This window comes from Phoca vitulina, unplaced genomic scaffold, assembly GCF_004348235.1.
Source record: "Phoca vitulina isolate PV1807 unplaced genomic scaffold, GSC_HSeal_1.0 scaffold24, whole genome shotgun sequence".
NCBI lineage: Eukaryota > Metazoa > Chordata > Mammalia > Carnivora > Phocidae > Phoca > Phoca vitulina.
The window spans coordinates 11,195,718-11,212,079 of record NW_022589727.1 but is presented as its reverse complement, the minus strand read 5'-3'; the positions used below and the strand labels follow the sequence as shown (position 1 = coordinate 11,212,079).

At 35.4% G+C, this 16,362-nt stretch overlaps 1 protein-coding gene across 2 annotated transcripts in view; it reads left to right on the top strand.

Annotated features, from left to right (window-relative positions):
* Positions 1 to 16,362, top strand: part of RNF138 (ring finger protein 138) — a 36,826-nt gene that overhangs the window by 12,540 nt on the left and 7,924 nt on the right. Inside the window, exons 3-4 of one of the 2 annotated variants that reach the window (XM_032421323.1) lie at positions 3,590 to 3,755; positions 4,957 to 5,072. The exons of the other annotated variant lie outside the window; for it this stretch is intronic. Of the exons in view, the coding sequence (XP_032277214.1) occupies positions 3,590 to 3,755; positions 4,957 to 5,072 (282 nt within the window). The remainder of the gene's footprint in view (positions 1 to 3,589; positions 3,756 to 4,956; positions 5,073 to 16,362) is intronic. 2 annotated transcript variants of the gene reach the window in all.

Genomic DNA, 16,362 nt, shown 5'->3' with positions numbered 1-16,362 from the left:
TATAAGGTGGCCGACTTAGATTGAGGTTCATTTTTGTGCCTCTGGACGTCCAATTGCTCTAGCATCATTTATTGAAGTCTATCTTTTCTTCCATTAAATCACTTTTTGCACATTTGTTAATCGTTTTTGCTTTAAATTTTTCTTTTAAATTTTAAGCAAATTCTGTGCCATACATGAGGCTTGAACTCACAACCCGAGTTCGAGTCATGGGCTCTACCAATTGCTCCAGCAGGCACCCCAATCATTTTTGCTTTTTAAGATACATTTTTGCCAGTCTTTAAGACATTTCAGTATCTATTTAATAAAGTCCTATTTTGCCTTTATTTATTACGTGTATTTCCACTAGAAATTTTTGTTTCTTCATTTATTGTCTACATTTTGAATACAAAGTCCAAAGCTAATTTTAAACCTGATTACTTTTTTTAGTTTTTTATATGAATATTTTTCATTTTTTGATGCTATCAATAGTCTTTAGTAATGTAATTATTATTTGGAGAGTTTGTATTGTACAGTTGTTATGTGTTGTAATTTTGGGGGCTATTTGAGTATTTTCTAACAAAACAGTTTTGTCTTCTAAAGTGATTTTTATTTCTTACTTTTCTGTATTTTATGCCTTTAAGTCTTGTTTTTATAGCCATTGCCAATATTTTTGAAAGTGGTAAATAGAAATTACTGTATCTGTTTCTACTTTTTAGTAAAAATTCATTCAACATTTAAGCATGTTTTGTACTTTATAAAAAGAGAATCATATAGTTGTGCTCTTTTAAATCTGGCTTCTTTAGCTCAACATTATATTCATCCATATTTATTCTCACTATAGTATCTTATAGTTTTCATTTTATGAATATGCTACAATTTATTCATTCTTCTGTTGATGGACATTTGTATAATTTTCAGCTTTTGGCTATTACCGTAGTGTGGCTGTGAACTTTTTAGAAATTTCTTCTGATCATATATGCAGTTCTATTGGGTATAAACTTTAGAATGGAATTACTGGGTTATAGTGGATACTGTCAGTTTTCCAAATGGTTGTATCAGTTTGCATTCTAATAGATCAAATGGGAGTTTAGGTTGGCTCACATCCTCCTCAACACTTTGTATTTTCCACCTTTTTCATTTTAGTCATTCTGGTTGGTATGTGGTGTTACCACATTTTTACTATTTTAGTTACTAAATCAATGAGTGGGCTTTGAAATTTTGCTTTATTTTATCCCCTCTCTGTAAATACAGTGTTCATTTGTGCATCTTGGTTGTTCAAGATCTTTTAATATTCTATGTTTATGTTTTATTTATAATTAATTGTTAAATTAGCCAGCATATTGACTGATTTGCCTTCTAATAGTGTTCTACTTCATTTCTTTCAAGTATCATTTTTATGCATGATTATGTCTTTGTAATGAATTTTGCTGGTATGAACTTTTGTTGACAGTTTTTGATTCCTTATTTAAAGAAAAAAGTTTAGCTTAATAATTTGGTGACAGTTTTACCTTCATCTTTTTATTATTTCTCTTTGATAGCTTATTAGACTTGGCTTCTCTAATGTTACTTAGTCTTTTTCTTTGGCTCTTCCTCTCAACACTCCTTTAAATGTTTATACTTCTCTAGATTGTTTCTTTAGTACTCTTTGCACTTCAACTGCTCTCCATATTTTTCTCCCTAATTTCCAGATCTGTATTTCCGGTTGTTTACTGGATATCATGCATTGAGATTTTTGTAGGTACTTTGAACTTGCACCCATCTTTCCTCTGTCAAACCAACTCTTCCAATATTTCTTAACTTGGTTAATCCAGTCGCCTTTTACTCAGTGTTCTAGGTTAGAAATTCTTATCTTTCTTATCCTCCCACAAGTAATTTGTCATAACATTCTGTTGATTTTGTTAACATAAGAAGCTCCCTATATACACAGTCAGGAACTGAGAACTGTGTCTCTGAAATAGAGATCCTCTGTTTCTCCTACCCCTGCCCTAGTGCAGACCCTTTCATGGTCTAGACTATTGCCCCAGTTGGTCTTGCCTTTTTTTTTTTTTTCTGACTCATCTTCTTTTTTTTCTCTTTTACAGTCCCTTTGATTACAGAATGCAAACACTGACTAAAACAAAGAATTTAAGTTAAAAATTTATTATTCAAAATTTACGAAATATATAGACAATTAAATTTCAGTTTTTAACAATTGAACTTACAAATGATGGTTTTGTAACTTTGTAGTTTTTATACTTTCTGAAATTATTAAAGCTCTAAGTGGCACTCAGACTTTTGGGATGCCCTCCCTTTAAGGATTTTGATAATACTGACAAATTGTTACCCAGAAGTGTAGAGTACTCATTTCTTTATATCTTTTCTAATACTGGTTATTATTTTTAAGGCTAGTTTTTAGTTTGACAGCTGAAAGATGGTATCTCAGCCGTGTTTACTTTGCATTTTCTTGATGAATTTTTTTTTTTACTAGGATGAATATTTTTAATATTTTAATTTGTGGTCTTAATTGGTAATCATATCAAATGTATGTTAGTGAAATTAGCTACTATTTATGGTGCACTTTGTAACTGTCAAAAATACTGTGATAAGCATTTTACTGTATTACCCATTTTAATCCTTTGAACAGTTGTTGCAACTGTAGGTACTTTATGGATGAGGAAACTGATTGTAGAGGGGAAAAGTGTCTTGTTCAGTGCTAGTTAGGAAACTCATTTTCTGGGATCTGTTATTACACTATTTGCTCTCAACTTTTGTTAGAGGAAGAAGATTGAATATTTGCATTTATAGGGGATTGGATTAAATTTATTTGTACTCTGGACCCCATATGCAGATGGCTATGATTTATCTAGTTTTGTTTTCTTTTTAAAGAAAAATGATCAAGTTTAGTATTTGATAGCGTTAGGAGAGAAGAAATAGATTTTAGTGAGTTTGGTTCTAATTAGAATGTTTAGAGATAAGTTTAGAGCTGGAAGGGTCCTTAAATATTTCTCAAATTCTGTTCCGTTGCACACTGTTGTGGGAAATTTTCATATTTCCGCACAACATAAGTTTGGGTAATACTTAACGTTTTTCTTAGCAGAGAAACTTTGTTTATCCTAGAACTTCCCAAATCAGTTTGTGCACAATTTTGTGGAAATAGGTGGTGGTCGTATTCATAGATTGTGGAATATCTCAAAGTACATCAGTTTGAGACAAAAGCTGATGTGGTCTATTCTTTCATTTTATAAGGGGAGGAAATGGAGATCCAGTGTCGCTCGATGTGTTGCCTAAGATCACACTGCTACTAAATGACACAGGATAAGCCAGTCATTCCTCTGTACCACACTTCCTCTGATAATGTTATGTAGTGTTAATACTTATTTTTCATATATTATGTTAAAAAGTTTAAAGCATAATTGAGTGTAGTTTCCTTTATATTCCCATTTAGTCCAATTATTAGCCTTAGACTTGGAGAAATACATGTATAGTTTTTAAAATTCTGCAAGTTATGTACATATGAATAACTTAACTCATTTAGCCTGAATATAAATCTATAACCACTTGAGTGTGTTTAATCATAGAAATGAAAAGAGTCTTTTTTCTGTAGTTAACATGTCACAAATGTTTGGTTTAGTTTCTGTAGAAAATGTTTCCTGACTGCAATGAGAGAAAGCGGAATACATTGTCCCCTCTGTCGTGGAAATGTGACTAGAAGAGAGAGAGCATGTCCTGAACGGGCCTTAGACCTTGAAAATATCATGAGGAAGTTTTCTGGTAGCTGCAGATGCTGTGCAAAACAGGTAGAGTAAATGTGACATAGCTTGTCTTTGAAAATGAAGGTTCTACTCTACTTTGAAAATCAAATTCCTGTTTGAGTTTTCTTGGTAGGTGCTGGTTTGAAGTGAAAGAAGTTACTTAAATCGGGTAGAAAGGCCAAAAAATCTGATTATAGATCTTAATAGATCATAATCTTATTGAGAACAGAGACTGAAAGATACAATCTGTGAATTTGTCATAATTTTTATCATGGCATTTTTCTTAAAATAATTGCTCATTGATTACCTACTAAATGAACTAAATGAATAAACTGGCATTTAACTCACTTAAACCCCATTCTGGTACAAATTGTGATAGTAGCAGCATCCTTATTGCAATTTTGTACATAGAAATGTGCCAAATGGGTTTATAGTCAAGGAACTCTCTAGCTGCCCACTTTACTTGTGTATTTATGTGTTTAAGAAATCACAGAATATTTTGCAGAAAACTAAGTTTTAAGGAACAGGTGAGAAAATCAGGTGTTGGCAAATAACTGGCATTAATTCTCCAGTCTGGATTTTATTTCTATTCATTTGAAGAGGGAGTGAAATAGTGAGGGGTGGTTAGGCTTTGAGTATATCCATGTGTTCATGGATTTATTGCAGCCACTTTTTCAAACAGCTAATAAAGTCAGTGAGCAAAACCAGTTCTATTTCATGCATTCACACAAGTCAGATCTGCTTTTCCATCTCTTTGAGGGAGTTGTTAACTGACAGGGCAATGAAGTGAAGCTGGAAAATACACTTGAGAGATTCAGGCTCTACTCCTCAGTGAGAAACTGAAAAATGTTCCAGGTGTTAACCTGGGAACCTAATTTTTTTTAAAGCACTTTCTAACTCTGCCAGGTTGCAATAAAGAATAAAGAAATGCCCAATACCATAAGGCAAACTTATTACTGCTTTTGATTTACTTTTTTTGGTCTGTTTTTAGTAGCATAGTTTCAAGTGTAAAATTATTTGTTAGTATTTTTTGCAGTGAGTTCACATCTGCATCTAATGGATAGAAACTTATTTCTTATTTTCAGCTTCTACTTAAGAAATCATTTACTTAAAAAAAAAATCTTGTTTAAATGGAATATTTAGTTGGTTATATTTATCTTGCTTTTCTCCTATTGACAATATCTCAGATCTTATGACTTCTATTTGAAATTGAAAGTCACATTACATTTTGATCAATAATTTACAGATTAAATTCTATCGCATGAGACATCATTACAAATCTTGTAAGAAGTATCAAGATGAATATGGTGTTTCCTCTATCATTCCAAACTTTCAGATCTCTCAAGATTCAGTAGGGAACAGGTAAGCCATATTTATTCTTTTTTTTTTTTTTTTTTAAGATTTTATTTATTTATTTGACAGAGAGACACACAGCGAGAAAGGGAACACAAGCAGGGGGAGTGGGAGAGGGAGAAGCAGGCTTCCCGCGGAGCAGGGAACCCGATGCGGGGCTTGGTCCCAGGACCCTGGGATCATGACCTGAGCAGAAGGCAGATGCTTAATGACTGAGCCACCCAGGCGCCCCAGCAATATTTATTCTTAAAAAGAGAATTTTTATATTTGAAATGGAATTGTTTGGGGAACTATATGATAAGGTGTTTTTTGTTTTGGGGTATGTATGTGTGTTTAAAGTATTTTGCCAAGTAACAGATCTATAACATTTGTCTTCAAGCTTGTTTAACTCCTGTAAGATTTCATCTGGGAGAGCATCTTTATGATATACTTAAGTTTATGTTATTTAAAAATAATTCTAAAAAAAAAATCTACATTTCTTTGAATAAAAAACAGAGTTGAAGGCTGTTTTCTTTTGCAACTGAAATTACTTGAAAACTAAAAATCCCTTTCAACTAAAATCTTTTTTTGTTTTGCTATCTGAGAAATAGAGTTGTTCAAAATTTTAATTCTCATAATAAAATGTCATGTAAAAGTGAGATGTAGTATATTAAATTCTTAGTTCTATTTTAGTCCCCCCCTTTTTTAAACTAGATTTTGGTTTGCTTTATCTTATTGTCTCCGATGTATATATATTAAATATTTTTATGAAATGTACTTTACACAGAGTAATGACCAAAATGTACATGTATGATTTTTAAAATAGAGATAAAACAAATATCCAGTTACCCACTATAATCCAGATTAAGAAATAGAACATTCTTTAGGGTCTTAGAATCTTCTTGTGAGCCCATATCCTTTTGAACCACATACTCCCAGAGGTAACCATTCTCCTCTTTTTAGGTTATTCATTCCCTTGCTTTTCTTTGTAATTTTACCACCTATGCATGTATCCCTAGATGACGAAGTGCTTAGTTTTTAAACACTCAGTAATAGCAAGTACACACATAGTTGTGTAAGGAAAGGCAGGATTGGCAATAGTGTAGAAAGGCTCCCAGGAGACTGTGTTAAGCAGTCTCTTAAGATTTCATTTGAGTAGCATTTCATTTCATGTGTTGCTAATTTTCAGTAATTAACCACTCTTAAGCACTCATACAGTATGCTTCTCTATTCCTCGTATAAAACTGTTCTAGTCTTTAGTAATTTTCTGATTGCCTAGTCTGCAATTCTCATTTTACTTGGCTTAGTGTCATTGGATGAAATGGGTCACTCCTGTTTTGTAATTTAAAAAAAACACCTCAGGTTCCTTCATCCCTGTGCTTCCTTTATTATTGTACTTTTTTTTAAAAAAAACCTTGGTACATGAAAATTAGTAAATTTTTTTTTTTTAAAGATTTTATTTATTTATTTGACAGACACAGCGAGAGAGGGAACACAAGCAGGGGGAGTGGGAGAGGGAGAGGGAGAAGCAGGCTTCCCACTGAGCAGGGAGCCTGATGCGGGGCTCCATCCCAGGACCCTGGGATCGTGACCTGAGCCGAAGGCAGACGCTTAACAACTGAGCCACCCAGGCGCCCCTATTATTGTACTTCTGGTATATTGAAATTACTCAGCAGTTTGTTATTAACCCAATAGATTATTCTTTTTTTTTTTTTTTTTTAAGATTTTATTTATTTGCGAGAGAGACAATGAGAGACAGAGAGCATGAGAGGGAGGAGGGTCAGAGGGAGAAGCAGACTCCCTGCTGAGCAGGGAGCCTGATGTGGGACTCGATCCCGGGACTCCAGGATCATGACCTGAGCCGAAGGCAGTCGCTTAACCAACTGAGCCACCCAGGTGCCCCAGCCCAATAGATTATTCTTAAGTGTGAGGTAGTGTTTGTCTTGTTTAACATTGTATCTCCAGTTCTTAGCAAAGTTCCTGGTATGTATGATTTGTGTAATCAATGCTTGTTAAAAGACTTCTTCTCAGAAGTCTTGCTGCCTTCTCCCTTACTTCTCAGATCCAAATTGATTCCTGATAGCAGTATTCCTCATCTGTGCTTTTCTTCTAACACTATTGTCACTTCCCTAGCTCGAGCGTTCATCATCTCTCACTTGAACTATTACAATAGTCTTTTTGTTGGTGGTCCTCCTCTAACCTATTCTACATACTATTGCCAAAGTGATATTTCACAAATGCAATTCTGATCTCTTTCTCCCTTTCCTTATACCTTCCTCCTTGTACCTTGTCCATGACTTAACATGACCCCTAGCAGTGTTTCTCGTCCTGAATTGAATGGGCCAGTAAGGACTGTGAACTACCTAAACTGCCAGATGTTTTGTGTATGTGTGTTTTTCTGGAGAAAGAATGTTGAGATTCTCAAGAGGTTCCATGATCTAAAATCCAACAACTGTTTTATCAGACAGAATTCTTTATTCTAAAGCCCTTTCTGACCTGGCACTTGCCTTGCCTAAGCCTTTCTCTTTCTTGGCTAACCATCATTGCATCATATGTCTTAGCTATGTTTAATTATTTGTACCATTTCCTTGCCATCCTTGATAAGCAGTATAAGTTAGCAATTTTAAAAAAATGAACTCTTGGCATCAGACTGCCTGGGTCCCAGGCTCTTTCACTTACTAATTGTATGATTTTGGCAAGAAACTGCACCTCAGTTTTCTCATCTGTTTTAAAAAGGGGGATGGTAATAATACTATTGGTACCTCATTGGGTTGGGAGCCAATAAATAGATTAATAAAGGCAAAGCATATTGCCAGTCACTGGACTTTTTTTTCTCTTTGAGAATTTAGACCAAGCGTTAGTCACTCTGTAAAATCTTCTCTGACCTCTGGAATTTCTTCCTTTTGGTACAACTGTTCTTTATTTTCCAACTAGGCCCTCTGACACTTTATTATATTTATTTGTTTACTGTCTTTTTAAAATCTAGAGTGGGCTTCTTGGTCTTACTCCTTTTTATATCCTGTGCAAAATTCTAATTGTAACAGAAAAATTGGGTTTGTGTATGAATTATTAGTACAGAAATTGGTGAAGGAAGGAAAATAAGTTTTTTTTTTTCCTCTTTTTGTTTTTTAATGGCAGGAAATAGAAGATATGAAGCCAATATAGTCAAGGTCTTGGGAGGAGACAGATAGTATGCTCAGATTAGGTATTTTGAGGAAAATTTAGTCCAGGGACTATTTTCAAAGAATAAGGTGTTGGGTGCACAATGTGAGCAGCTGGAAATCACAAGTAGTGAGTGATGTACTCTGGGTCTGCAAAGCAGGGGAGGGGAGGAAGTAGATACCAGAACTTGGAGAAAGTAAGCTGTATAGAGAGAGCAGTTAGGAGGAATGCAGCCAGCTGAGGCAGTTTTGCTAGGAAGGAGTCTGGGAAATAAATATCCTAACTCTCCTCTTGTTTTACCCTCCCAATTGCCTGCTGGGCTGAACCCAACTGGGAAGCAGGGGAGCCTGTTGATGCAGGTTAGTCTCTCAGTACACAAAGCGTGGTCAAAAATGGAGGAGAGAAGATCTGGAGAGGCAGAAGATACCCAGCATATAAAGATTTCAGTTAGTAGCCAAATATATTGTAATACCCTATCAACTATGTTTCGTAGCTTCCAAGTAGCTAGTTCAAAGAAGAAAGTATCCATTATGTTACTAACTTAGTCTATGATACTGTAAACAAAATAGTTTCTAATGAAAACCACAGCTATTCCTGACACTAAAAGAAATAATACTGAATTGATTTTGCTCATAGCATCCTCAAAAGAAGAAACTATGCAGTTAAACGTCATCTTTCCTGTGATAAATAGAAAATAAGTTATATAGGGCTGTAATTTAAAGGCCTCCTTCAATGTAACATATGATAATTCCTTATTGTTGTTAAAACTTTCCTTCCAGGGGCTTTTCTCTGATATTCTGGCTTAATCTAGGTGTGGTGGTAGAATGGAGAGGATCTGTATATTCATGCAGTTCCCCATGAAGATTATTGCTAGCAGCTAAGCTTTTGATGAACAACTTAGTTTGGAGAATTTAAGGTCTTACTCTTTGTCAAGTAACTGGAGAACAGATAACATTTTATATTGCTGATTAAGAACAGAGCTATATAATAAATAGCTGAGCAGGATTTGGTGGCATTTTATGAAAAGTCATTAGACCGCTCTGGAAAAGTCAGAGGACTGCCTAAGAGTAGAGCATGCGTTTTCTCAGAATACAGTTCACAGTATTCCCTCATAAGTACAAATGGATGATTTAAACTCTGAACTCCATGGCTGTGGACATTCTTAAAGTGGTGTTTGCATGTACCTATCTCAGCAGTAAAAAAAAATTTCAAAATAAATCCATAGATCATTTTATTAATTCAACATAGATTTACTGTACTTTTAAACTACTGGACGCGTACTCTACATGTTCTAGAATATACAGGGATGAGTAAAACAGACACCCTTTTCTGTATATATAAACAGTTTAACTTCCAGTTGAATAAGCCAGGGTAAACTAAACCAAGATAAACTAGCCCACTAGTTTCAGTCAAATCATTGAGGGTAGAACTATTTACTATTAAGTAATAAGTGTTAGAGGATGTTTAACAAAATTATTGCGTTAGTATGGGGTAGTTTGTCATGATAATTATATAGCAGTGCTAGTTTAAGGCCATTTCTAGTTGATAACAATAAAATTGTTTTAACAGAGTGTATGCTGTTTTCTTTAGCCTCTAGAAATGAGTAAGAGGAGGAGAGGGAGGGAAGATGCAGATAATCGTTAAGATACCAGACACATTTTATCTTCCTTGGAAATTGTTTGGTCTGGTTGTAGGCTTTTCTTACTAATTTTGACTGTTTGTAAATATTAATCAGTAGTAGATATCCATAGGTGCGTACAGTTTAGTCCAACTACAGCTCTTCACAAAGACTGAAAGAATGAAAGTTACAAGCAGTCTTATGTTATTCCTAACAGATTTCTCTCCAAGATGTTGAACATTTTAAGTGGCTAAATAACTTTTTTTTTTTTTTTTTTTTTGAGAGAGAGTGTGTGTGTGTATGGGGCTTGGAGGTGGGAGGGCAGAGTGAGAGGGAAAGAGAGAAAGAATCTTAAGCAGGCTCCATGTCCAGTGAGGAGCCCAGTGCGGGGCTAGATCTCATGACCCTGAGATCATGACCTGAGCCGAAATCAAGAGTCGGACCCTTAACCAACTGAGCCACCCAGACGCCCTGCTAAATAACTCTTTATTAAGGAATCTGGTACAAGTCATTTCCTTATTTATAAGCATTCATTATATATTGTAGATGCCAATCCTTTATTCCATGCATTACATATATATATATTTTTTTTTTTTTCACTCAGAATTAAATGTGGGGTTTTTTTGCCGTTTTGTAAAACACATAAACATAGACTTTAAGTAATCTCTACTCCCAACATGGAGCTCACAACCCCAAGATCAAGAGTTGCACATTCTTCCAACTGAGCCAGCTAAGGTCCCCTTTCCTTTTTTTTAAATTTTGGAAAGGATACTTAACATGAGCTAGCTAGCTATCCTCTTAACAGATGTTTAAGTGTGTAATATAGTATTCTCATCTATTGTCGCAATGTTGTACAACAGATCTGTGGAACCTATCTTGCATAACTAACATTTTATACGTGTTGATTGGTAACTCTCCATTTCAGTCTCTCCTAGCCTCTGACAACCACCATTCTGTTCTTGGCTTTTATGAGTGTGACTATTTTGCATAGTTCATATAAGTGAAATCATGCAGTATTTGTGTTGTGACTGGCTTATTTAACTTAGAACATTCTCAAGGTTCATTCATATTGTCATTTGCAGGATTCATTCATTTGCAGGATTTCCTTTTAAGGCTGAATAATCAATTGTATGTGTATACCGCATTTTCTTTATCCATTCATATCTTTGTGTCTTTACACATTCACAAGATTGTTTCTGCCTCTTGGCGTTTATGAATAGCACCACAATGAACATGGGAATGCTAATATTTCTTCACGATCCTGATTTCAGTTGTTTTGGATAAATACCCACAAGACTGCTGAATCATATGGTAGTTTTGTTTGTTTGTTTTTGTGGGGGAACCTCCCTACTGTTTTCCAAAGTCGTTGTACCATATTTGCAATCCCACCTACAGTGTACAAAGATTCCAATTTTACCACACCCTCACTAATACTTGTCTTATGTTCTTTCGATATTAGCTGTCATAACAGGTATGAGATGATAGCTCATTGTGGTTTTGATTTGCATTTCCCTGATGACTAGTGACCTTGAACATCTTTCCGTATACCTGTTGGCCATTTGTATATCATCTTTGGAGAATTATTCAAGTTTTTAGCCCATTCAGTAATTGGGTTGGTAGTTTCTTTGCTATTAAGTTGTAGGTGTTCCTTATATATATATATATATATATATATATCAGATACATGGTTTACAAATATTTTCTTCCATTCCATAGGTCGTCTTTTCCTTTTTTTGGTTGTTTCCTTTGCTGTGCAGAAGATTTTTAATTTAGATAGTCCTGCTTGTCTATTTTTGCTTTTGTTTCCTGATTGCAAATGTCTTTGCTCAGTTTTTGGCTAGTCTTGTTACAGTATCTTTTGACATACAAAAATATAATATTTTTATTTGTGCATATATATGTTTTCTTTATGATTTTTGCTTTTTGTGTCCTGCTTGAGAAATCTTTTCCTACCTCAATGTTATATTTTCTTCTTTAATCCTTTAAAGCTTTGCTTGTCACATTTATTTTGGATGTATAATGGGAGGTAGGAAAAATTTTCCCTATGTGATTAGCCATTTGTCCCAGTACCATTCGTTGGGTCAATTTTTTTCTCACTGATTAACAGTGCCATTTCAGTCCTACACATCTCTGTTTTCTGTTCTGTTGGTTCATTTGTTTATTTCTCTAATATCAGGCTATCTTAATTACTATGGCTTTAACAATAAGTCTTAATGTCAGGTAAGGAAAGTTTCCTTTCTTGGTTTACTTATAAAATTTCTCTGCTGTTCTTGTCCCTTTGATATTCCATATAAATTTTAAGATCAAACTTTTGAGTCTCCTGAAAATCTCTGTAGGGATTTTGATCAGAAGCATTATAGAGTTTGAATTTATTGAAATCATAGATTTGGAGGGAATGGGCATCATGTGATCCTGATTTCTTCCGCCTAGAAATACAGCCTGTCTTCCCATTTTTTTGTGTGATTTTTTAAAGATTTTTATTTATTTATTTGACAGAGATAGCGAGAGCGGGAACACAAGCACGGCGGAGCTGGAGAGGGAGAAGCAGGTTCCCCACTGAGCAGGGAGCCCGATGTGGGCACAGTCCCAGGATGCTGGCATCATGGCCTGAGCCAAAGGCAGACGCTTAACAACTGAGCCACCAGGCGCCCCTCTCCCATTTTTTAAAAAAATAATTTTTTTATTCATTTGATAGAGAGGGCATGAGTCGGGGGGGTGCAGCACAGAGGGAGAGGGAGAAGCAGGGAGCCTGCCGTGGGGCTCCATCCCAGGACCCTGAGATCATGACCTGAACCAAGGGCAGACCCTTAACCAACTGAGCCATCCAGGTGCCCATCTCTTTTTTTAAAAGAGCAGTTTTTAAAAAAAGTCCTAAAAGAATTCCATTTAGAGCATGTGTAAATATGTTTTATTATATCTTTTCCTAGTAAAACTTTTGTTGTTATACAGATGGATGTTTTTTCCTGTTTTGTAATCTAAGTGATTACTACTAGTGAGTAGGAATAGTACAGATTTTTACATTAAGGTTGTATTTAGCAACTGTTAACTTATTAGTTCTGATAGTTCCAAATAATTTATCTGTAGATTCTTTTAGACTTATTATGTGGGAAATTATTTTGTTTTTTTAATGTAGTTTTATTTCTTCTTTAGTGCTCCATGTCATAATTTATTGCATTAACTAGGATCTCTATCCAGTATTAAATAGCAGGCACCTTTTTCTTGTTCTTGATTTTAAGTAGGAATGCATCTAAAATTTTACTATTAAGTATTGTTTACTGTAGTTTTTTAACATAGGTATTTTTTATCTGTGTCATAATGATACCACTCTGAATTTAAGATTTCCCCATTAAATGGTTCTGTTCAAATCGGAATCTTTTATGGAATTAAAAATTATATACATTTGACACCATTCCCAGATATTCTGATACTTAAAGTATAGGCACATTTGTATTTTTAAAAGCATTGTGGGGGCGCCTGGGTGGCTCAGTCATTAAGCGTCTGCCTTCTGCTCAGGTCATGATCCCGGGATCCTGGGATTGAGCCCCGCATTTGGCTCCCTGCTCCGCGGGGAGCCTGCTTCTCCCTCTCCCACTCCCCCTGCTTGTGTTCCCTCTCTCGCTGTGTCTCTCTTTGTCAAATAAATAAATAAAATCTTAATAAATAAATAAATAAATAAATAAAAGCATTGTGAATGATCAGGACTTTTTTTGTATTTGTTTCCATTATGGAGGTTGAATTTTATTAGATGGCTTTTCTGCATCAAATGAAATGATCTTTTAAAAATTTTAATTGATAGGGGCGCCTGGGTGGCTCAGTTGTTAAGCGTCTGCCTTCGGCTCAGGTCATGATCCCAGGGTCCTGGGATCGAGCCCCGCATCGGGCTCCCTGCTCCGCGGGAAGCCTGCTTCTCCCTCTCCCACTCCCCCTGCTTGTGTTCCCTCTCTCGCTGTCTCTCTCTCTCTCTCTCTGTCAAATAAATAAATAAAAATCTTAAAAATATATATATAAAGATTTTTTCTTAATTGATAAAATATGGTGCCCAGTAATAGATTTTCTGTTGTTGAACCCATTCATGCATTTCTGGAGTAAATGAGTAGGCTACCAGTAGTAGTAGCCCAGACATGATATAGGATAATTAGGAAGGGCTGGATTGATGATAATGACAGTTATAATGGAAAATAGAGAACTGTAATGGGAGAGGGAAGGGAGAAACCATTTGAAAAGGGCATTAAATTTGATACTAAAATGTTTTAAATCACTTTTGTGATTGTATACCCCATCAGTGAAAAAAATCAAGCATGCATTCCTAGTGTATGTATGTTTATTTAAAAACTATGCATGTGGGGCACCTGGGTGGCTCAGTTGGTTAAGTGTCTCACTCTTGGTTTTGGCTCAGGTCATGGTCTCAGGGTTGTGAGATCCAGCTCTGCATTGGGCTCCCTGCTCAGCAGGGAGTCTGCTGCTTTCCCTCTTCCCCTCCCTCTCCCTCTTTCTCTCTAAAATAAATAAATAAATCTTAAAACAAAATAATAAAAACTATGCATATATTTTACAGTACTAATACTTTATGTACATTTAAAGCATGCAAAATTTAAGTGAGATAAAGATGAAATCGTTACTTTAAAAATAAGTTTTGCTTTACTTAATGGTATATTTTTATTAAAGTTTTAGTAATACTTTTACTAAAACCAATGTTGACTATACTTTCTAGAATTTTTTTTTAAAGATTTACTTATTTTAGAGAGAGCACGCACACACGTACATGAGTTGGGGGGTAGAGGGAGCGGGAAAGGGAGAGAATCTCAAGCAGACTCCCTGCTGAGCTCAGAGCCTGTCACAGGGCTCAGTCTCACGACCCTAAGGTCATGACCTGAGCCAAAAACAAGAGTTGGATGCTTAACTGACTGAGCCACCCTAAAATTTTTTTAAATCTTAGTTTAACACTGTGACATAATCAAATATTTGGAACTAAGTTCTCTTTACTTTGATACTTGATTTTGCTGACTGTCATGGTCGAAAAAGATAACCTACCATACAAAGCTATAGATTCAAATGGAAGAAGTATGTCATAGGTTGAGCTTACTAAAATTTTCAGTTCCATTCACTAAATGTCAAAAGGGCTTTTGTTGAAATTTTCATCTTCCCTAATGATGTTATAGTTGTTATTATAAACCAATCAGAAGTTGTTACAGTGTTTTTAAAGGGCACATTCAAAACCCAGTGTTATTTGGAAGATTTTATTTGTTTTTTATTTTTATTTTTTTTAAGTAAGCTCAACGCCTAGTGTGGGGCTTGAACTCACGACCCTGAGATTAAGAGTCGCATGCTGTACTGACTGAGCCAGGTGCCCCTATTTGGAAGATTTTAAAACCAATTAGAAAAATCTGTTACCAAGTTTAAAAATATAGATATGAGATTTTTTTTTTTTTTTTTTTAAAGATTTTATTTATTTATTTGACAGAAAGACATAGCGAGAGAGGGAACACAAGCAGGGGGAGTGGGAGAGGGAGAAGCAGGCTTCCCGCGGAGCGGGGAGCCCGATGCGGGGCTCGATCCCAGGACCCTGGGACCATGACCTGAGCCGAAGGCAGACGCTTAACGACTGAGCCACCCAGGCGCCCCTAGATATGAGATTTTTAAAAAATAGGTGACACATACTGTTTTTGGTGCAAATTCATAACATCTCTTTAATAAATGCAGTCTCCATAGTTTGAGTTTGTTTTAAAAAGGTGTTTAGTCTTCACATTGTTAAAATGCCACCTTTACCTGAAGAGACAGATTAGTATCTGCTGGAAAGGTGCAGAAAATAGTGGTTTATTAGTCTCCACTTTGGGTGTGAAAACTGGGAAGCTTGCTTGCTGGCTAAGCTTATAGGATAGGTGTGTGTGGAGAGATAACATGGTTATCTTCATAGAAAGGACTGTCATTGGGAGGGTGTCTACACCACATACAACCTTGTTGTATGTAGCTTTATTATGAAAAACAGATTAAAAAAAAGAAAATTCAAAAGGAAAAGAACATCTGTTAGGCAGCTGGTATAGTAATGCTTGTTTTTTTATAAAAGAAAAATGAATAAGCAGTTTTCTAGGTTTAAGAACTCTTAAAAATTCTGGTATTGAGATACAAGAGCAGACCTCTGTATGGTACAGTTTTTTGCCCACTACCTGTCTTATTTCTGTTAATGTCTGCTATTGAAAGGCCTTTTTTCTATAAAATTGCCCACTTTGATGAAATTCTGTAATGCATAAGTGGCAGTCCCCATTTGGAATATACCCACTCTTCCCTCTGGATTTCTCTAATACTGCATATGACATATGGCTCCAGCACAGGGTCCCATTGAGGATGTCAAATTGTTCTGTATATTAAATGTTGGAAAGCCTTGTTCCTTTTTGGAAAATATGAACATGATGAACATTTAAATATTTTCTTAAACCTACTCTACTTTGGAGGCCACAACTTTAAACCACATTCTAGTTGCAAGTCAGAAAGTTCACAGACTCTTGCTTCTACCCCAGCTTTCAAAAACTAGGTAGTCTAGGT